The following is a 23859-nucleotide window of genomic DNA, read 5'->3' as shown; positions in this document are numbered from 1 at the left end:
AACGGTGCACGATACTCCGGTTGCAATCTCCCCAACATGTTAGTTGTTTTCTATTCCTCCCTTTCTCCTCCTTACTTGCTTTTGCCACTCTCTGTTACGTCCACTGTCCGTCACCATCACCTTACAGGATGGTGAGGGACAGCCAACTCAGAGAGTCCGCTGGGAAGTTAAAACCCGATGTCGGTGATCCCGAGTCTAAGTCCACGGAAGGCTGGAGCTCTGGGGAGACTCTGCCCGTCCCGGGGCTTGAGAACTGCGTGCGTGCGCGAATAGGAGGGAGGTACGGGGCTTGTTTCGCGGTGTTGCTTGTTGTGTTCTGTGTCACTCTGCCAAACACTGAAGGCGTGCTACGCTGGCACCGAAATGTGTGGTAAAACACCCGGGTGACCCACTGCACGCCCTCGGGTGTGTTGGTTGTTAACACAAACGATGCATTTCACTGTGTGTTTTGATGTACACGTGATAAGTAAATCAGAATCTTGAATTTTGAATGTCCCTTCTCTCCTCATTCAGCCCAGTCATTGTGGAAATCCCACATTTTGCCTCAGTGGAACACACGGACCGGGAGTTGGTGGTCCTGCGGAGTGAGAATGGGTCAACGTGGAAAGACCACCTGAACTGCTGTGAATCAGAACAGCTGGAGCAGCTGCTGAGTGGAATGGATGAAGGTGCGTGCATGTTGGGGTGTGGGCAGGGGGGCTGTGAAATGCAGGAACTGGCAGCACGTTAGCACAACACTTTACAGGACCAGCGACCCAGGTTCGACTCCCGCTGCTGTCCGTAAGGAGTTTGTACGTTCTCACCGAGACCGCGTGCGTTTCCTTTGGGTGCCCACATTCCAAAGATATGCAGGTTGGCGTTATTAAGTCTCACCACTCTTCCTGCATGCCCACAACTCACTAACCCTCACCCATCCACCTTTGGAATGTGGGAGGAAACCAGAGCAGTCGGAGGAAACCCACACAGTTGCAGGGAGAAGGTACAAACTCCTTCCAGATAACAGTGGAAAATAATGCTAACATTATCCAGCATGTTTGGAGTCAGTGTGAACTACCTTTCACACTATGAAAAGATTTATCTTAAGTGGGTGCCAAAGAGAATTATTTTCACTTTTATGTGATCTGGGTAATTCTGGCAGGGTGTAGTGTTTAACGTAACACTTTACACCACCAGTGATCACCAATTAGTTTTCAATTCCTGCCACTGTCTGCAAGGAGTTTCTACGTTCTCCCCGAAACCATATGGGTTTCCTCCAGGCTTTCCAGTTTCTCCCACATTCCGAAGACGTACAGGTTAGGGTTAATAAGTTGTGGGCATCACGCAAAAAATGCTGGAGGAACTCAGCAGGACAGGCTGCAGCTATGGAAAAAAAGTACAGTCGACGTCCTGCCATAGGGTTTTGGCTTGAAACGTCGACTGTACTTTTTTCCATAGATGCTGCCTGGCCTGCTGAGCTCCTCCAGCATTTTGTGTGTGTGGTGCTCAGATTTCCAGCATCTGCAGATTTTCTTTTGTTTAAGCTGTGGGCATGATATGTTGGTACTGGAAGCATGGCAACGCTTGTGAACTGTTCTCCTACATCCTCAGAGTGTGTTGGCCGTTGACACAAGCAACGCATTGCACGATATGTTTCATAGTACATGTGACCAATAAATATTATCTTTTTCAGAAGACAAACAACATTGTTGTGAAATATTGGGGAGGATTATAGTTTTCTAGGTGTTAGTACAGCCACACCTGGAATACTGGGCACAGTTTGGGTCCTTTGATTTAAATCAGGTTCTCACAGCATTGGAAGGGGTTTAGAAGAGTTCCAACAGGCTCATACCTGGGATAAGACAGTTGTCCTATCAGGAGTGGCTGGGTAGTTTGGACTTGTATTTCTTGACATTTAGAAGAATGAGTCAAGACCCTTTGCAAATGTACCACATCCTAAGGGTCACACACAAGATGCTGGAGGAACAGGTCAGGCAGCATCCGTGGAAGTGAACAAACAGTCGATATTTCAGGTCGAGCCCCTTCTTCAGGACTGAAAAGGAAGGAGGAAGACGATAGAATTAAAAAGGTGGGAGGAGGGGAAGGAGGCTATCTGGAAGGTGAGAGGTGAAGCCAAGTGGGTGGGAAAGAGAAAGGGCTGGAGGAGAAGGAATCTGATAGGAGAGGAGAGTGGACCAGAGGAGAATGGGAAGGAGGAGAGGACCAGGGGAAAGTGATAGGCAGGTGAGAAGAGATAAGAGGCCAGACTGGGGAATAGAAGGAGAGGAGAGGAGTAGGGAATTTTTTTTAACTAGAAGCAGAAATTGATATTCATACCATCAAGCTGGAGGCAGCCTAGGCGAACTATAAGGTGTTGCTCCTCCACCCTGAGGGTGGCCACGTCTTGACACAAGAGGAGGCCATGGACCGACATATCTGAACAGTAATGGGAATTGGAATTAAAATGTTTGGTCACTAGAAAGTTCTGCTTTCAACAGATGGAGTGGAGGCCATCCTAAGGGTGTTTGACAGATAGTTGTTGAGATGTTTTCACTGGCAGGAGAGTCAACTAACAATGGGAAATAGCTACAAAGTAAGTGGCTAGTTATTTTAAACTGACTTACTTATTCAGTTTTGTTTGACTTACTCATTGCCCATTATGTCACAGGTGTTTAGGGAGGCAATGCATGTCCTTCATCTGAAAATCAATTTTGGTCTTGATCTTGGTGATGTTCAGGGCTTCCTTCATCATGCCAGTAGCTCACTCTTGGTTTTCACTACTGTCAGCCATGCAAATCCCGGTTGGAGACTCAGGAATACCGTCACACTCAGATGTAGGAGGATTCTCCATTGCTGTTTCTGTAACAGTTTTGTTTTGACTAGTCAGGATTGTTAGCCCTGAGCCGAATCCCCAAACCGAGAGCACCAGTGGACCACTCTTAGTCTGGCCTCTACCCTTTGACCTGTTTGGCATGGGTGACCCTACCAAGAGCCAAAGCATAAAGCCCTGATTCAAACCAACGTAGCTCTCTTGGTCATTGAGGCACACATGCCTCCAAACCCTAGAACAAGGTTGTGATCCTCCTGGAGGACTTTAAACTGAGGAGTGTAGACATTTCTTCACTCAGAGGGTAGTGAATCTCTGGATTTTCCTGCCCCTGATACTAGTGGAGGCCAGGTCATTAGATATATTCAATACTGAGAAAGATAAATATTTTAAAGTTTGAGGAATTGAAAGATTAACTTTTATTTGTCACATGTTCATCGAAACATCAAAACATGCAGTGAAATTAATTGTTTGCATCAAGTCCAATTAGTGAGGATTGCGCTGGGGGCAGCCTGCCAGTATCACAACACTTCTGGCCGTAACACAGGATGCCCATAACTCTCTAACCCTAACAGATCCAACTTTGGAAGTTGGGAGGAAACCAGAGCACCCAGAGGAAATCCACATGGTCACAGAGAGAATCCCTGTGATTGATTGGAACTGGTGTAGTAGAGAAGTTGAAGCCAGCATGGATTAGCCATGATGTTAGCGTTCATTTTGAAAGCACTAGAATATAAAGTGTTACATGCCCCGTAACTGGGTTGCCAAACCAGCAGAAATGGATCACTCAGTTGGAGTCTGGATTACTAGAACTAAGAAAGTTTTATTAAAGAAACAAGCAACACAGTACTCTAATCAAAAGGATAATGAATGCAACAGTTCAGCAATGATAAACATACATGTACACAGAATTCAGATAACAGGATTAATCAAGCTCTATCATTGTCTAGGGGTAAATGACCAGTTTCAAAGTGACGCAAAGTTCAGTTCAATTTAGTTCAGTTCAGTTCGCAGTAATCGTTGCCGTGGCAATGGACAGTGGGGGGAAGGAGAGAGAGAGCAAAAACGAATGAATATTCAAGGCTTCCAGACAGACCTTCGCAGTCAGCTTTCGGGCAAGTCCTTTGTGATGTCATCTGAGGTCACCGACCGTGACCCCTCCGTTTCCAGATACGATCGTTTCCCTGCGGTGAATCTGGCACCCAGGCAAGGGTGGGCACACACCAGGTTCCCGCCGATCGTGCCTTTCCACCCTGTGCGTTTATGGCCCGGTACTTCCCACCGACTTGTGAGAGACGCACTGCTTCCAGGGTCTTGTTACCTCGGGTGTCGTGTGTGTGCTGCCTTAGCGAACCTGTCCCTTTTTATCCCCATGCTGGGGTATCGCCTGTCCATCACTTCAAACAGTTCAGGGTTCAAAGGGGGAGCCGCTCTTGACAGCTCTCTCCTTCTGTTACTCTCTCCTGTCCCTTCATTGCACATCTCTAAATGCTGCTCCATTGTTTTCCTTATCTCCCTCTCTCCTGAAGTCAGGTGGCAGACCAACTGCTGATCCCACCGGTGCCAGCACAGGACAGCTACATCTTAATCTATGTGTATTCTTGTCACAAAAGGAAAAGATGCAACGTTGAGGCTTTATAAAGCACTGGTGAGGTCTCACTTGGAGTACTGTGAGCAGTTTTGGGCCCTTTATCTAAGAAAGGATAAGCTAACATTGGAGAGGGTTCAGAGGAGGTTCACGGAAATGATGCCAGGATTGAAAGGCTTGTCATATGAGGAGCGTTTGATGGCGCTGGGCCTCTTTTCAATGGAATTCAGAAGAATGAAAGGTGACCTCATTGAGGTTTATCAAATGTTGAGAGGCCTCCATAGAGTGGATGCAGAGAGGGTGTTTCCTATGGTGAGGGGGGTGGGGGTTTAAGACCAGAGAACCCAACCTCAAAATAGAGGAATGTCCTTTTAGAACAGAGATGAGAAGAAATTTCTTTAACCAGAGAGTGGCAAATCTGTGGAATTCATTGCCACAATCACTGTGGAAGCCAAGTCATTGGGAATATTTAAGCCAGAGGTTGATGGGTTCTTGATTGGTTGGTCCATGAAGGGATACAGGGTGAAGGCACGAGTTTGAGGCTGAGAGGGAAATCGGATCAACCATGATGAAATTGTGGAGCAGACTCGATGGACCAAATGGCCAAATTCTGCTCCTATATCTAATGATCACAGGGCAGGCTTAAGGGATATGGAGATTTACTCCTGCCCTGGTTTCTGATTTTCTTATGTAGCTCCTAACTCTTCCAAAAGACTGAGCAGAAAGATTATGAACAAAGAGGCCAATGATCCTGTTAAATCCATGTTTTGTCTTTATCAATCATTATTCTTACACACTGTCCATTGTTATGGACTAATTCTGATGAGCTTATTGCTCAGAAAACTGCCTTTTCCCCTTTGCTTCTTATTAATCATCCATCCCTTGGGGAAATGTTTTGTTCCCATTGCGTAATCTGCAAAACTATTTCAAGGGTTCAACCAGATTGTTGTGGGATCACTCCTGATCCAGACAAGATGAAGATACTGTGTCTTCTTCCCTTGGAAGAAATTAAGGAAATAAGTGAGGTTTTACCACAGTCCAGAATGTTAATGGATCCCTTGTAATATTGGCTTGTTATATTATCACAGTACAGCACAGGTGTCCATAATTGCAAGCTAAACTAATCCCTTCTCCCTGCACGTGATCTGTGCTCCTCCAATTCATGTGCCTGTTCTAAACATTGGTGTCATGTGCCTGTTCTAAACATTGGTACTGTATCTACTTCCATCACCTTCCCAGGCATCTACCACTCTTTGTGGAAAAAAATACCACCTTGCCTTGTAAATTTCATTTAAACGTTTCCCCCCTCACCTTACCCACACCCTGTCTAGTATTCTGCAGCCCATGGAAAGTCACCGATGATCACCGACGCCATCATGTAATAATGCCCCAGGGCTCGCACCACCAGATTCAAGAATAGTTGCAACTCCTCAACGATCAGGCTCTTGAACTAAAGGGGGTAACTACACTCACTTGCCCCATCGTTGAGATGTTCCCACAGTCAGCAATCTCATGCTAAGGACTCCTTATCTCATTATCTCATGTTCTCATTATATTATTGCCATTTATTTATACAGTCTGCATTTGCACAGTTTGTTGTTTTCTGCACTCTGGTTGATCTTTCTTTGATCCTGTTATAGTTACTATCCTATAGATTTGCTAAGTGTGCCCACAGGAAATGAATCTCAGAGTTCTGTATGTAATTTGATAATAAAATTTATTTTGAAAATTGATCTTTTTTAGTATTTGCTATTTCTGCCACAGCAAAAAGACTCTGACTCCCGTAATTTATAAACTTATATCAGGTAGTCACCCCCCCCCCCCAACCCCATCAGCCTCTGACGCTGCAGAGAAAACAATCCAAGTAGATACATCATCATCATGTGCCGGATCCTATGACATCATCATTATGCGCCGTGTCATATGATGTGGGCGATCATGGTCGTTGACCATGATTGTTCTTGGCAAAGTTTTCTACAGAAGTGGTTTGCCATTGCCTTCTTCTGAGCAGTGTCTTTACAAGACAGGTGACCCCAGCCGTTATCAGTACTCTTCAGATGTTGTCTGCCTGGCGTCAGTGATCGCATAACCAGGACTTGTGATATGTACCAGCTGCTCATACGACCATCCACCACCTGCTCCCATGGCTTCCCATGATGCTGATGGGGGGTGTCTAGGCAGGTGCTACACCTTGCCCAAGGGTGTCCTGCAAGGTAACGGAGGGAAGGAACTTCCTTTGTAGTGACGAATCTCTACCCTGCCACCCTTAGGTAATATACCCTCTTGTTACAGCTGACAATCTTTAATCCAAAGCACGAGAGGTTCTACAGATGCTGGAAATCCAGAGTAAGACACACACAAAATGCTGGGGGGACTCAGCAGGTCAAGCAGCAACAATGGAAAGGAATAAACAGTTGAAGTTTCATCCCAAGACTATTCATCAGGTCCTGCTTATTCCTTTTCATAGATAATCTCTAATCTGGGCAATGTTCTGGTGAAATACTTCTGCATGCTTTCCAAACCCTCTACATCCTTCCTATAGAGTGAGAACTGAACATATTGAACCAAATTAAAATTCTGAAACAGTCATATCTGGAGTTGAACTTTGGATTATCTGTCTGCAAGTGAAATTACGTCTGGGTGTACGTAAGTGCTGTCAGTTGCCTCGTTCTCATCCAGCCTTGTGTCCACACAGACCTGGACTCCCCGGAGGAGCTGGAGCGGAAACGGATTTGCCGCATCGTCTCCATGGACTTCCCGCTTTATTTTGCAATTGTTTCCCGGATCAAGCAGGATACCGAGTGGATTGGGCCCGAAGGTGGAGTGGTGTGCAGCACGCTCGTACCAAAGGTGCAGACCACGTTCCCCCCATCTGCGGTAATCAAGAGAGTCCGCCTGGGCCTTCAGGTTAGCATGTACCTTTGTGTAGGTATATTCTTAATGGTGGACGGCTGGTGCAGGTAATGTGTTGGGCAGTTTTAACTATCCATTGCAGAGCCCCTGCCCATCACAGCGCAGTTTCTATACTATGCGGTGTTGTAGAATGTTAGGATGCTCTCTCCTAGTGTCACCTTATGTACATACAATCAATTTTTGTATATAAGCTATATTATATATATTTATGTTTATTGTGTTTTTTTTGTGATGCATCAGATCCAGAGTAACAATTATTTTGTTCTCCTTTACAGCACCCTGTCTGCCACCAACAAACATTCCACAGTCAAAGTCACTTAGATCATTTTTTTTCCCCCTTTCTGATATCTGGTCTGAACAACAACTGAACCTTTTGACCATGTCTGCATGCTTTTGTGCATGGAGTTGCTGCCACATGATTGGCTGATTGTGTACTTGCATTAATGAGAAGGTGTACCGGTATACCTGAGAAGAGTGCATTTCCCTGTTCTGCTGCCTGGCCCTCTGAGTTCCTCAGGCAGCATATTTATTGTTTAAATTTAAATTTAAGTTGACTATTTGGCCATTCAGTTCCTGTGAAAGTATCCTCTTCACAGATGTTTAAAGACCTGGTGTCTTGCCTAAACGGACCTCATCTTAAACTGTGAATCACAGCTGGCTATGACTATGACTGTCAGATCTCTGAACAGTCCATGATCACTGCCTCACCTTTCCTCTTTTGCACTATTTATTTACTCTTCCTTTCTTACAGTAACTTTTATACCTTGCACTGTGCTGCTGCCACAGTTACAATTTCATGACATATGCTAGTGATAATAAACCTGATTCTGCATTTCTCTTGTTCCAGAGACTTAGAGCTGAATGGGTACCCAGCACAGCTGCCTTTATAACCTGTTATCATATTGCTGATGCCTGATTGCCCTGTCTTACTCTAGGCTCAGCCTATTCCTGATGAATTGGTGACGAAGCTGGTGGGCAACCAAGCAACGTTCAGCCCGATTGTCACGGTGGAGCCCCGGCGAAGGAAATTCCACATCCCAATCGGTCTTCGGATCCCACTACCACCCTCGTGGAGGAACAACCGGCAGAACACCTGTGAAGGAGACGAGACCAGCCTCCGGTTGCTATGCAGCGTTATAGGTCAGCCAGTTTAATTGCTGTTCCTATTGCACTGTCTACACCTGGCTTAATATGGGTGGCATTTTGCAGCTCACATGAACCAAGTGGCTCCCTCCTGTGAAACGATTGTAGGATAAACTGCCCTGGCCCATTCTGAGTTAGATTTGTTTGTAAACTTGTTTCTTTCCAACTTCACAAGTTATTAGGGTTGTGAAAAAGGGGCTGGCTGGTGGCGCAATGACATCAGCACCAGATTCTGGAACAGAGGTTCCTGGGTTCGAACCCAGTCAGGTCCGCTCCCGAGTATGCTTTCCATCCGTGCCGGGTTGAGTGTCGAGATCGCAACTCAACCTCGTAAAGTAAAAGGGAAAAATACTGCGAAATTTTTGTGTGAGGAGTGGCACACCACACAGTCTCTTCTCTCGCTCCGCGCCTTGTAAAGGCATGAAAAAGACATCATCCCGTCAACATCACACACGCAGACGCACACGCACAGACGAACATGCACGCATGCACACGCCAAAACAAAAAGGATTGTGAAAAAGGCGTGTGGCATGCGCTAGGGAATGGGAGCAGCTGACTTTTCTGGCCACGGCTCTTCATTGATCGAGATGGAGGGTCTCAGCCTGAAAGGTGGGCTGTTCATTTCCCTCCTTAGGTGACCACTGAGTTGCTCCACCATTTTGTGTGGGCTGAATGCAACCTTGTTTCCTCATCCTTTCCCCCTTCAGCCTGCTTCCTGTTCCGGTCACCGTCCACCTGACTATCAGAGAGTCAGTCACAAGCGTCTGGTGGCTAGTATTGAATGATTTTCATTGGTAGGGCATTCTGAAAACTCTCCTCGCCAGTGTTGTAGAAACAGAACTGACTGAGCAGTTTGTTGCAGAAACAGGGAAGAATGTTATCACTCCCCAACTTTATTTGTAAGGTGTTGTGTGACTTTCATTGGCCTGTGTGTTGTGTTTTTTCTCCCAACTGCAGGAGGAACAGGGACTGCCCAATGGGAAGACATCACGGGAACCACCAAACTTATCCATGCAAACGACTGTGCAAATTTCACCACCAATGTGTCAGCAAGGTGAGCAGTTCCTCCAGACCAGGGTCTTCTCACTCAGACTTCTTGCTTTATAACCGCTGATTCCTGGTCAAACACATATACAGTGCTTCCTGCATCAGGAAACAGACTCGAGATGGGTAATATTGGATGTTGACCAGTCGGTCCATTCTCACCTTGTCTGTTCGGTGTTTCTTGCTCCAATTTTGTTCCAAAGTGAACAACGGGACAGTTCATAATGCGCATGCTCCATGCTATCTGCATTTGTGACTGGGTCTTACCCCTGAAATCTGTGTCGTATTTCTCCAGAATTGCTTCAGCTGTTTTGATGTTAAGTGGTAGTTGCATGAAGTATAGTGACATAGCAGTTGAGTTACTTGTCCAGAAGCTTGGTTTAGTGATGCTGTAAGTTGTTAATTTTGGGCAGAAATGGCTAATACAAGGGAGCATAATTTTAAGGTGATTGGAGGAACATATAGGGCAGATGTCTGAGGTAAGTTCCTTACACAGAGAATGATTAGCCCTGCCAAGGACAGTGGCAGGTATATTAAGTACATTTAAGAAGCTCTTAGTCATATTGATGATAGAAAAATGGAGGGTTATGTGGGAGGAAAGGTTAGGTTGATCTTAAAGTAGGTTCAAAGTTTGGTACAACATCATGGGCCAAAGGGTCTGTATGATGCTGTAATGTGCTATGTTCTGCAAGGAGCCAGTCTCGATAATGGTAAATAGGTTATTGCAAAAGCCTCTGATTATGTTTGGGAGAGGAAATCTGGTGTCCTTACACAACTGACCCATAGACGGCTCCAGGCCACCAATTGGAAGACTGTTAACATTCACTGAAGCTAATGAACCCCTCATCCCGCCACCAAAGGGAGCTGAGCAATAGGTTCTGCCTTACGCATGACACCCACACCCCTTTTCTGAGTAAACAGAAACGTGTTTCCATCCTCCTGCAGGTTTTGGCTGGCAGACTGTCCTCGGACTGCAGAGGCTGTGAACTTTGCCACCCAAATCTACAATGAGTTGATGGCTGTGCCCTACATGGCCAAGTTTGTGGTGTTTGCCAAGATGCACGATGGGAGAGACGGCCGCCTGCGGTGTTACTGCATGAGCGATGACAAGGTAGACAAGACCCTAGAGCAACACGAGAACTTCACTGAAGTGGCAAGGAGCAGGGACATTGAGGTATGATGGGAACACTTCCTGAACCTTCTTGGATTGCTTGGTATCCTAATGTTGTGCTCAGTTCATTTCACTTCACTCATTTCACCTTCCTTCACCTCAACTCTGAACATCTACAACCTGGGGTCCACGGTCACCTTGCTTAATGATATTGGTCCATGGCATGAAAAAGGTTGGGAACTCCTGATCTACAAAGAGTGTTGCCACAAGAAAGCAACATCCATCATCAAGGACACCCACCATCCAGGCCATGGTCTCATCTCACTATCATCAAGACAGAGGTACAGGAGTCTTAGGTCCCACACTACCAGGTTCAGGAACTGTTATTATCCTACAACCATCAGGCTCCTGAGTCAGCTAAATAACTTCACTCACCTCAACACTGAACTGATATCGCAATCTATGGACTCACTTTCAAAGACTCTACAACTAATGTTCTCAGTATTACTTATTTATTATTTTTTTTAAACAATTTACCTTCTTTTGCACATTGATTGTTTGTCAATCTTTATTCATGTAGTTTTTCACAGATTCTCGATCACATCAGAATCAGCATCAGGTTTAATATCACCGGCATATGTTGTGATATCTGTTAACTTTTTGGCAGCAGTACAGTGCAATACATAATAGCAGAGAAAAAATATGGATTACAGTAAATGTGTGTGTGTGTGTGTATATATATATATATATATATAATAGTTGAATTAAATAAGTAGTACAAAAATATAAATAAAAAGGTAGTAAGGAGGTGTTCATGGGTTCAATGTCCATTCAGAAATCAATGGCAGAGGAGAAGACGCTGATCTTGAATCGTTGAGTGTGTCCCTTCAGGTTTCTGTACCTCCTTCCTGATGGTAGCAATGAGATCAAGGCATGACCTGGAAGATGGGAGCTTTTCATGATGGATGCCACCTTTTTGAGGCATTGCTCTCTGAAGATGTCCTGGATGCTGGGGAGGCTAGTGCCCATGATGGAGCTGACTAAGTTTACAACTCTCTGCAGTTCATTTTGATCCTGTGCAGTAGCTCCCACCCCAATCCTCCATACCAGACGGTGATGCAGCCAGTTAGAATACTCTCTACAGTACATCTGTAGAAATTTGCGAGTGTCTTTGGTGACATAACCAAATCTCCTCAAACTGCTAATGAAATAATTCTGTTGTTTTTCTTAATTTTCTTATTAATGCCTCAAAGATAAGGAATGCCATGGTAATGGTATATGTATGTTAATGGTAACATATACATACTTTGATAATCAACTTACTTTGACTTTAACAAATTGCTTCCATTTTCATTGATCTGTAAAATATACTGCAGTAACCAAGTTAGTTGACACTCTGAAAGCATTTTGTTCCACGTTTTAAATCATGCTGCCCACTGCATTCATGCCGACCAATCCTACGCCAATCTCATCAATTCTCCCCAGATTCTTCCAGTCATTTAGATACTATGTGTGGTTTACATTTCCTGCTTATCTACCAATTCACATGGGGGCGAAAACCAAAGCACCCAGGCGGGAAATCCATACAGTCACAGAGAGAAAGTATGAGATCTACTCGCAAACAGATTCAGAGGGTAGGATCGAATCTGGGTTACTGGTGTTGTGGGACAACTACCCACTGGCTTCACCACAAGGTGTCTCAACATCCAATCCACCTTTTAAAAAAAAAAGGTAGATTTTAAAAGCAATAACCAAGTCCCTTTCAAAAGCTCACCACTGGTAAATGTGAATTTTCTCTAAGTGCTGCCAGCTCAGTTGTTACACAGCAACAAGGAGCAGGCTGTTATGTTCTGTAAATCCAGAAACTAATCAAGAGAAAAACACAGGAGCTGGGACACTTACCTACTTAGTTTTTTTTAGTGAAGTGCTCACATACGACATGGTGGAATAATGACTTATGCCATTCGGGTACTTTTACATATAACCCATAATGAATTATGTAAACAAAGAATGCTCAATCTAACAATATACTTACAATTTGTTCACTTGTTATGTGCCATGTCATATGACATGGGTGTTCATGCTCTTTCCACGACCATGATTGTTCTTGGCAAAATTTTTCTACAGAAATGGTTTGCCATTGCCGCCTTCTGCGCAGTGTCTTTACAAGGTGGGTGATCCCCAGCCATTATCAACACACTTCCGAGATTGTCTGCCTGGCATCAGTGGTTGCATAACCAGGACTTGTGATATGTACCAGCTGCTTGTACGACCATCCACCACCTGCTCCCATGGCTTCATTTTTCCCTGATCGAGAGGAGCTAAGAAGGTGCTATACCTTGCCAAGGCTGGCCTGCAGGCTAGCAGAGGGAAGGAGCACCTTATACCTCCTTTGGTAGAGACAAATCTTCACCTTGCCACCCAAAAGTGGTCATAGAGCTTCAGGTTCCAGAGCTGAGTGGCTGAAGGGGATTAGCTGTTCTTGACCATGGTACACTGCATCCATTTGTATCAATAGACAAGGCCCCCATTTACTGTCTCTAAAAGATGACTCCCATCTGCATATTCATACCTGGTGCACATCTCCTGGTGTCATCAGGTAGTTGGGTAAGGAAGCTTCAGAAGTTCTCCCCCCTCCACCTGTCCTCAGCTGTCATTTAACAGTGGAAGGGTGAATATAGGTGTCGGTCGTTCTTCTAGAAGTCACCATTAATTTCTCTTGCTCTTCTCTTTCATCGTTCTCAGGTCCGAGAAGGAATGCCACTGTACATGGAATGTTCCGGCAACATTGTGCCTGTGAGGAAAGCAGGACAGCAGCGGTGTTTCAACTTCCACTCATTTAAAGAAAACCGCCTCCCCATCACCATAAAGGTGGGTCACGCTGAGAAGTAGACAGGGAGACAGAACCAATTTGTGTAAGCCAGCGTCAATGGCACCCGTATGCTAACAGACTTCTGGTCTGTGCTTTGAACATTGAAAAGCCTAGGTAGGGTGGACATGGAGAGAATGTTTCCTGAAGTCTGATAGTCTAGGATTTTGAATATTGAAAGACCTAGATAGAGTGTATGTGGAGACAAAGCTTCTGATGATGAGAGGCATTGATCGTGTGGCTAGCCAAAGGCTTTTTCCAAAGGCTGGAATGGCTGACACAAGGGGCATAGTTTAAAGATGCTTAGAAGTAGGTACAGAGGGTTTATCAGGGGGAAGTTTTTCATACAGAGGGTGGTGGGTGCGTGGGGAATGCACTGTCAGCAACAGTGGTGGAGACGGATATAATAGGGTCTTTTAAGAGACTCTTAGATAGATACATGGAGATTAGGAAAATAGTGGGCTATGTGATAGGGAAATTCTAGGCAGTTTCTAGGGTAGGCTACATGATCGTCACAACATTGTGGGCCAAAGTGCTGTGTTCTAGTCTAGGACCAGAGGGCACAGCATCAGAGTAGGGTTCAAATTTCAAAGTAAAATTATTATCAGAGTACATACATGTCACTACATACAACCCTGAGATTCTTTTTCTGCTGGCATACTTAGAAAATCTACAGAACTGTAACTGTAAACTGCAAACATCAGGAATTATAAACTGTAAACAAACTGTGCAAAGGCAGATACAAATAAATAGCAATAAATAACGAGCATGAATTAACAATATAACAGAGCCCCTTTCGAACAGAGATAAGGAAGAATCTCTTTAGCCAGAGGGTGGTGAATCTGTGGAATCCTTTACCACAGATGGCTGTGAAGGCCAAGTCATTGAGTAAAGGTTGTTTAATACAAAGGTTGATAGATTCTTGATTAGTTTAGAGCATAGAACATAGAATAGTACAGCACGGTACAGGCCCTTTGGCCCACAATGTTGTGTTGACCCTCAAACCCTGCCTCCCATATAAGCCCCCCTACCTTAAATTCCTCCATATACCTGTCTAGTAGTCTCTTAAACTTCACTAGTGTATCTGCCTCCACCACTGACTCAGGCAGTGCATTCCACGCACCAACCACTCTCTGAGTAAAAAACCTTCCTCTAATATCCCCCTTGAACTTCCCACCCCTTACCTTAAAGCCATGTCCTCTTGTATTGAGCAGTGGTGCCCTGGGGAAGAGGCGATGGCTGTCCACTCTATCTATTCCTCTTATTATCTTGTACACCTCTATCATGTCTCCTCTCATCCTGCTTCTCTCCAAAGAGTAAAAGCCCTAGCTCCCTTAATCTCTGATCATAATGCATACTCTCTAAACCAGGCAGCATCCTGGTAAATCTCCTCTGTACCCTTTCCAATGCTTCCACATCCTTCCCATAGTGAGGTGACCAGAACTTTTAGGGTGTCAAAGATGATGAGAAGGCAGGAGAATGGGGCTGAGAAGGAAAATAAATCAGCCATGATGGAATAGCAAGGCAGATTCTATGTGCTAAGTGGCCGAGTTCTGCTCCTATGGACTTGTGGACTTATGGTTTTATGGAATTATATGAAATAGAGTTTACAGTACAGAAATGGGATAAAATGTGGATAAATACATATGTAAACAGCTTCATTCAAAGTAGTTTGAAGTGTTTACAGTGTGGTCCTCTTCTTCTTAAGCCCATCACGCCGACAGGGCAGAGGCCACCAACAGAATCTCATCAGAGTCCTCTGTCCTGGGTCAGTCTCTCAGTCTTTTGAGGTGTAGCCCATGAAGACACTTCTTCCCCCAGGGATGAGCTCTTCAGAGCTTCTGTTGGCATTTCTGTGGCTCTGGGATTTTACAGAACTAGGTTCCTAGCCCCGTGCACAAACCTCCTTTCGCAGCCGGACTTGGGACCATCCAGGGTGGAGTTGTGCAGTGCAGTGATGGGGGTAAAAGATAGAGGGAGTGGTGGGGGAGCTAACTAGTACAGTACTGTATATAACGCTTTCCAGAGGGAACTTTTGGAAAAGGCAATTTGCAGGGTGGATAGTGTCCACAATGACTTTTCTTGCCCTCTTATTTGTCCTATATACATACAAGTCCTGAAGTGATGGTGGACTGCAGCCAATGACCTGTTCTGCTGGCCTGACAATTCGCTGTAGTTTTCGTACATTGTAAAAGGATCTATGGGAATGTTGCCAGGTCTTGAGATTCAGATTCATTTATTTATCACAGGAACACATTTATACAGTGAAACGCACCATTGGTATTAACAACCTAAGAATGTGCTGGGGGAGCCTGCAAGTGTCGCCATAGATTCTGATGCTAACGCAGTATGCCCACAATGCTCAGTGGCTCTACGGGGAGAGATTGGTCAGGCTAGGACATTATCCTTTGCAGCAAATGAGACCGAGAGTGGCCTTACAGAGGTGCATAAAGCTATGAGTGGGATAGATGGGGTGAATGGACGCAGTCCTTTTTCCCAGAGGAAGGGCATCAAAACCTGGAGAGTGTAGGGTTAAGATGAGAGGGGAAAGATTAGAATGGGCTCTGAAGGACAATTTCTTCATGCAGCTGGTGGTGAATGTGTGGAACAAGCTGCTGGAGGAAGTGGCTGGGGCAGGTACTCTGACAACCTAAAAAAAATCATTTGGACAGGTGCATGGATAGGAAATCTTGTTCACCCTGTTCAGGCAGCATCTGTAGGAAGAGGTACAGTCGACGTTTCAGGCCGAGACCCTTCGTCAGGACTAACTGAAGGAAGAGTGAGTAAGGGATTTGAAAGTGGGAGGGGGAGGGGGAGATCCAAAATGATAGGAGAAGACAGGAGGGGGAGGGATGGAGCCAAGAGCTGGACAGGTGATTGGCAAAAGGGATATGAGAGGATCATGGGACAGGAGGTCCGGGAAGAAAGACAAGGGGGGGGGGAGGGACCCAGAGGATGGGCAAGAGGTATATTCAGAGGGACAGAGGGAGAAAAAGGAGAGTGAGAGAAAGAACGTGTGCATAAAAATAAGTAACAGATGGGGTACGAAGGGGAGGTGGGGCCTTAGCGGAAGTTAGAGAAGTCGATGTTCATGCCATCAGGTTGGAGGCTACCCAGACGGAATATAAGGTGTTGTTCCTCCAACCTGAGTGTGGCTTCATCTTTACAGTAGAGGAGGCCGTGGATAGACATGTCAGAATGGGAATGGGATGTGGAATTAAAATGTGTGGCCACTGGGAGATCCTGCTTTCTCTGGTGGACAGAGCGTAGATGTTCAGCAAAGCGGTCTCCCAGTCTGCGTCGGGTCTCGCCAATATATAAAAGGCATAAAAGACTGGGAGACCGCTTTGCTGAAGTTCCTCCAACATTTTGTGTGTGTTCCTCTGAATTTCAAGCATCTGCAGAATCTCTTGTTTTCGTAACTGGTAGCACAGTGGCTAGCTTGAGACCCGGAGTTCAGTTCCCACCACTGCCTGTCAGGAGTTTGTACGTTTTCCCCGTGACCGTGTGGGTTTCTTCCGGGTGCTCTGGTTTCCTCCCACAGTCCAAAGACATACCGGTTTGTAGGTTAATTAGTCATTGTAAGAATTGTCCCGTGTTTAGGCCAGGATGAAGTCAAGAGGTTGCTAGGCGGTGTGACTCGAAGGGCCGGAAGGGTCTACTCTACACTGTATCTCAATAAATAAATAAATATCTTGCTTTGTCTAGGTGAGGGATCTCAGCAAAGAGCACACTGGTCACATCTCCTTCCTTCGAAAGCCAACAAAATACGAAGAGCAACAGCACATCATCTGTAACCTAAACATCACCATGCCTCCCTGTGTGAAGGTAACAGACTTTTCTATATGTTGACTATGCAGAACTCCCGCAGGTAGCTGGACCCCCAGTGCTTACAGACATGACTGAAGTGCCTGTGCTGAATTCTATACCGCTGTGATAAGACTATAGAATGGCCTACCTGTATGGTAAAGTATTCAACGTTTCAGGCTGAAACCCTTCATTAGGACCAGCCTGAAATGTTGATTCTCTATTTCCCTCCATAATGCTGAGTTCTTCCAGCATTTTGTGTGTGTGTTGCTCAAGATTTCCACTACCCACGGTTTATGTGAGGTAAAATGAGCTCTAGACCTCACAGTCTACCTGGTGACAGGCCTCGCACTTTATGGTCTACCTGCACTGCACCCTTTCTGTAACTGCCACGCTTTCTTCTGCATTCTGCTGCTGCTTTCCCCTTTGTACGACCTCAATGTACTTATGTTTGGAATGAATTGTTGGGATGGCATGCAAAGCAAAGTTTTTCATTGCACATCAGAATCAGAATCAGGTTTAATATCACCAGTATATGCTGTAAAATTTGTTACCTTTGCAAGAGCAGCACAATGCAATACATGATAATATAGAGAAAAAAAACTAAAATTAAATATGTAGTGCAAAAGTAGAAGAGGGCTAGTGTGATATATATTATGTTAAATAGATTAAATTAAATAAGTAGTGCAAAAATAGAAATAAAAAAGTCATGAGGAAGTGTTCATGGGTTCGATCTCCATCAGAAATCGTATAGCAGAGGGGAAGAAGCTGTTCCTGAATCACTGAGTGTGTGCCTTCAGGCTTCTGAACCTCCTTCCTAATGGTAGCAATGAGAAGAGGGCATGTTCTGGCTGAGGGGGTCCTTAATGATAGTTGCTGACTTTTAGAGGCATCGCTCCTTGAAGATGTACTGGATACTAGACTGGATAAGGTTGTTATTTTTCTCTTGTATTACCTCATTGTAGATGAGAAAAGCAATCACAGAATGCAGATGAAATTATCTGTATGGATGGCATACAAAACAAAGTTTTTCACTGTATCACGGTACAGTCATACATTATGTGCTGTGACGTATGGCATGGGCGATCATGGTTTTGACCATGATCGTTCTTGGCAATTTTTTCTCCAGAGATGGTTTGTCATTGCCTTCTTCTGGGCAGTGTCTTTACAGGACGGGTGACCCCGGCCATTATTAATACTCATCAGAGATTTCCTGCCTAGCATCAGTGGTCACATAACCAGGACTCGTGATGTGCATCAGCTGCTCATACGACCATCTACCACCTGCTACGTCCATTTCACACTACCCTGATCTGGGGGCAAAGCAGATGCTACACCTCGCCCAAGGGTGACCTGCAGGCTAGCGGAGGGAAGGAGCACCAAATTCAGTCAGTGCCACATCCATCCAGGGCAAATCAGCTTGAACCTCCCTGAAGGGAAGTGTATCTGGAGAGAAAAGGGCCTCCTTCCTGAGGATAGCAATGAGAACAGTGCATGACTTGGGTGATGGGGGTCCTTAATGATGGACACCGCCTTTTTGAGGCATTGCTCCATGAAGTAGTCCTGGATACTACTTCGGAGGCTAGTGCAATATATATACAGTGTGTGTGTGTGTGTGTGTGTGTGTGTGTGTGTATATATATATATTCCATACCCAAGTACAGTGAAATAGTACGCAAGGGAAAGAAATTGCAAAATATTGTGTTACAGTTAGAGACAATACAGCGCAGGTAAACAAATAAAATGCACAGTCCATGGACAAGGTAGATTGAGAGATCAAGAGCCCATCTTTATTGTACAAGAAGCCCTTTCAACAGTCTTATAAAAGTGTGATAGAAGCTATCCTTGAGCCTGGTGTCGGATGTTCTCAAGTTTTAGTATGTTGCACCTGATGGGAGGGTTAGAAGAGGGAATGACCAGGGTTAGAGGGGCTATTAATGACGCTGACTGCAGAAGATAATGGCACATTTACTGAGAAAGTGCATTGCAGGTAGGCAGACAAAGTGCAGGGGCTGTGGTGAGATAGATCGAGAGAACAAGCATTCATTGTTATCACATACTGTAACAAGAAATTCCGCAGATGCTGGAAATCCAAAGCAACACTCACAAAATGCTGGTGGAACTCAGCAGGTCAGGCAGCATCTATGGGGAGGAATATTTATAGATATCTGTCAGTCTCATGAGACCATGGATTTGCACCTTGGAAGGTTTCCAGGGCGCAGGCCTGGGCAAGGTTGTATGGAAGACCAGCAGTTGCCCAAGCTGCAAGTCTCCCCTCTCCACGCCACCGATTTTGTCCAAGGGAAGGGCATTAGGACTCATACAGCTTGGCACCGGTGTTATCACAGAGCAATGTGTAGTTAAGTGCCTTGCTGAAGGACACACACGCTGCCTCAGCCAAGGCTCGAACTAGCGACCTTCAAATCACGAGACGAACGCCTTAACCATTTGGCCACGTGGCAACAGGGGAGGAATATACAGTTAACGTTTCTGGGCAAGACCCTTCTTCAGGGAATCAGTAGTTTAATGTACTGATAATTGGCGTGAGCTCGTTAAAATCAGTGATGGCTCAGTAGTATGGCCACAGCTAGTGTACTCTGCTCGCAGTAACATTGGAAAGGCTGGGGAGGAAATTTGCAACGCTGTTTGGCAGAACTCTAGTCATGCACAAGACTGGTTGAGCTGAGGTTCTTTCATTAGGACAGTGGACTCTGAGGCAGATTTAACTGGGCTGTGTAATATTATGAGTGAATAAGGAGGAGTGGGGAGAGAGACTGAGGAAGCTCAGGAGGATGCTGCTTTATTTAATGTTGAAAGGCATGGACAGAGTGGAAGTGGCAAAGTTGTTTCCCATGATGGAGGAGTCTAGTACGAGAGGGCATGACTTAAGGATTGAAGGGCGCCCATTCAGAACAGAGATGTGAAGAAATTTTTTTAGCCAGAGGGTGGTGAATCTATGGAATTTGTTGCCACGGGTGGCAGTGGAGGCCAAGTCATTGGGTGTATTTAAGGCAGAGATTGATAGGTATCTGAGTAGCCAGGGCATCAAAGGTTATGGTGAGAAGGCGGGGGGTGGGACTAAATGGGAGAATGGATCAGCTCATGATAAAATGGCGGAGCAGACTCGATGGGCCGAATGGCTGACTTTTGCCCCTCTGTCTTATGGTCTGTGGTCTTATTTTGTACATGGGCCGGTACCTAAAGGATACCTCGAACCTGGACAGCTTTCAGCTCAGCGATTGCTCAGCTGGGTGGGGTGGGCTGTCCGCCGGGCTGAGTGTCCACCAATGCCTCGCGTTTACTGCTGCACTGAAGCATACTCTCTCTCCTGGCCAGATCGACGGAAGTGAGGAGCGGCGACGGAACCTGACCCCTTTGGCCCTGCGCGAGCGGTACAGCACGTTAACCGAGCCAGCAATGGGTACGTACCCTCCATCTCTACCTCGCGTTGGCCTGTTTCCAGACACTGCAAACGAGAACCACCACCCCACCTCCCCGTTTCTAAGTACTGGATACGAGCCCAGCCCCGTCCTCGCATAATATGATGGTGTCACTCCTCTGGCTGAGTCAGAAGGGTTTGCCCTGCCGGTTTCCCAGTGATGCATCTTCAGTTTCGGGTGAAGTTTGAACGATTACTGAAGCTCACGGAAGTGGGAGTTGGGGCAAAAAGAAAACATAGAAAGTGGACAAGTGCCTGAATCAATACCATCCAGTTTCCAGAATTCAGTGCTGGCATCACTACCAGAATGCTGGTCCACCATCTGCTGGAGTGCCAGAGGGGTTTTTCATCTAGCGATAGAAGTTTAACTGTAGCTTGGCAGCTGTGAAACCTGGCTTAATTTCCTTCCTCACACCATCTTTCTTCTTTGCTTCCATCCTTGATTCATAATCAGAATTAGGTCTGTTGTCATGGTTATGAAATTCGGGACTGTAAGTGGGAACGGGGCAGGGAGATGGGAACCATGGTTGGGAAAAGGGAAAGGGAGTGGGGAGGGAGCAGGAAACACCAAACAGACATTCTGTAGTGATCAATAAACCAGTTATTTGGAATCAAGTGACCTTGCCTGGTGCCTCAGGGCTGGATGTGCCTGCATCTGTGCCCACCCCAATCCCTGGCACTCCTTCTCTGACTTTTGTCACACACTCCTCCTGCAGCACTCCACCCTCGCCATTCCCAGCATCCTTTGCTCCCGCCAGATTTACCAGCTCGCTGTCCGCTCCACATTGACAAATACAGTACTGTGCAAAAGTCTTAAGCACCCTAGCTACATATCTGTGCCTAAGACTTTTTATATATTTATATATGTATGTATATGTGTGTGTATATAAATATATAGTAATTAAATTAAATATGTTATGCAAAAAGAGAAAAAATAGTAAAATAGTGAGGTAGCGTTCGTGGGTTGACTCATTGTCCATTCAAAAATCTGACAGCAGAGACGAAGAAGCTGTTCCTAAAACATTGAGTGTGTGTCTTTAGACTCCTGTAGCTCCTCTCTGATGGTTCATCAGGAAATCATCTGATGGTTTCCTTGCTTTCCCACCATGGGAAAGGAAATGTTTTGCATAGGAGAGGTTTAGAGGGATTCAGGCCAACACCAGCTCAGATGAGCATTTTGATCAACGTGAATGAGTTGGGTCAAAGGTCCAGTTTCTGTGCCATATAACTCCACGCCTCTGTAAGAGGCTCACTGTCCCTCCTATTCCCAGTCCATCCCTCTCCCCACCTTCCCCTGACTCCTTAAAACTTGATGCTAAACTTTGTTTTATGGTCATTGTCAGAACAAAACTAGCTGGTGTTTTTGGCATTTAATAATAACGCATAATTGAGTTCACTGTCACACCAGCCTGGAGGAAGTACTGGGTTTAACTTTTTCAAATTAGAGTGTTGTTCAAAGATATTTTACACTACCCATCTGTTACCATTCAACCATAAAAGGCCTAGATAGAGTGAACGTTGAGAGGATGTTTCCTATAGTGGGGGAATCTAAGACCAGAGACACAGCCACAGAATGCACCCAGATGTTGTTGTTTAAAGTTAAATTGGATAGATATATGGACAGGAAGGGAATGGAGGGTTATGGACCGACTGCAGGTCGGTGGGACTAGGTGAGAGTAGGAGTTCGGCACGGACTAGAAGGGCCGACATGGCCTGTTTCCGTGCTGTAATTGTTATATGGTTATATGGTTACATAAAAAAATACAGACCCCTTAGAACAGAGATGAAAGGGAATTTCTTTACCCAGATGGTGGTGAATATGTAGAATTTGTTGCCACATTTGGCCATGGAGGCCAGGTTTCTGGGTATATTTGAAGTGGAGGTGGATAGGTTCTTGATTGGAAAGGACGTCGAAGGTTACAGGGAGGAGGCAGGAGAATGTGGCCAAGGGGGATAATAAATCAGATATGATTGAATGGCAGAACAGGCTCGATGGGCCAAGTGACCTAATTCTGCTCCTATCAGTCCATCAGCATGAACCGTATAATGTTACTTTATTGTCCCTGATCCAGTTAATTGAATCCAAAGCAAAAGTACTGGATAAACCATCTTGCCCCTCCTGCCAGCCTTCATTTACCACACAGAGCCTATCATGCATATCCTTCACAGAAGAGCTTTGAGGGGGTTCTGTTAATTACTGAGAGTATAGGTGATTGAGTGAAGTGCTCTGATGAAAGTAGGGATGTTCAAAGAGCCATGGTTTTAATAAAACTATAAAAACAGGGAAATACTCAGCACGCCAGGCAGCGTTGGTGAAACAGAGCAGAGCTAATATTTCCAGCCAGTGACCTGACTGGGATGGGAGGGCCAGAGCCTTATTAACTCTCCCTCCGCAGACGCTGCCTGACCTGCTGAGGATTTCGGATGCGCTGTCAATGACTAACGCTGTGCTTGCAATGTTGCAGCCTCCCTGAGTGCTTGGGAACGCACAGAAATGAAGATGTCGCTGATAGCTGAGCAGCTCGGTCCCAGCTGGGCTGGTGAGTTCACGTACGAACAGACTTTCTGAAGGACTGCCATCTTTACATTCTCTCTGTTTCTCAACACTCCCTCAGTCATTAACATTGGCTGCTTATTTGTCTCAAACATATTTTCCCCATCTTAAGGATGGATGAGTTAGATTTACTAAGAACCTGACCTTAAAGTACAGAAGAAAATGAAATTAAATTGTCCAAGACCTTAGTTGGGTCATCGTTGCATCAACTTCTGGCACCCTAGAAGAGAAAAATGTGGGAAGCATAAATAATATTGTTATAGTAAAGATCTATAATATTGAAATATGGAAAGTAACACTGAGCAAGAAGTTCTGAAAAATAGGTGTAATTTTATTACAGAAACAAAGGTTGTTGAAGCAATTTCTAAAAAGGTTTCCAAATCAATTTAAGTTTTGAACAGAGGAGCATAAATAAAAGGGTGCTTGTGTCTACTCTACCCTCCACTGAAGTTTTGGTTGATCCTGGACCCCATGTCTAGCTTCTCACCTGATCCACTTAACCTCTGATTTCTTTAATGTCCAAAGATCTATTGCCTCAGCCTCATAAGTATGTATCAATCAAACATCCACAGACTCGGGGTGGAGGAT

General features: G+C 45.2%; 1 protein-coding gene across 8 annotated transcripts in view; it reads left to right on the top strand.

The window, feature by feature from the left end:
* Window positions 1–23859, top strand: part of LOC140201862 (ankyrin-1-like) — a 302101-nt gene that overhangs the window by 213964 nt on the left and 64278 nt on the right. For all 8 annotated transcript variants that reach the window (XM_072266606.1, XM_072266608.1, XM_072266605.1 and 5 more), the window contains 9 exons: window positions 514–668; window positions 7087–7298; window positions 8240–8444; window positions 9405–9501; window positions 10437–10665; window positions 13348–13473; window positions 17180–17299; window positions 20615–20699; window positions 23183–23257. In XM_072266606.1, coding sequence (XP_072122707.1) covers window positions 514–668; window positions 7087–7298; window positions 8240–8444; window positions 9405–9501; window positions 10437–10665; window positions 13348–13473; window positions 17180–17299; window positions 20615–20699; window positions 23183–23257 — 1304 coding nt within the window. The remainder of the gene's footprint in view (window positions 1–513; window positions 669–7086; window positions 7299–8239; window positions 8445–9404; window positions 9502–10436; window positions 10666–13347; window positions 13474–17179; window positions 17300–20614; window positions 20700–23182; window positions 23258–23859) is intronic.

This window comes from Mobula birostris, chromosome 8 (assembly GCF_030028105.1).
Source record: "Mobula birostris isolate sMobBir1 chromosome 8, sMobBir1.hap1, whole genome shotgun sequence".
Taxonomy (NCBI): Eukaryota; Metazoa; Chordata; class Chondrichthyes; order Myliobatiformes; family Myliobatidae; genus Mobula; species Mobula birostris.
This window is presented reverse-complemented; position numbering and strand designations above follow the sequence as displayed.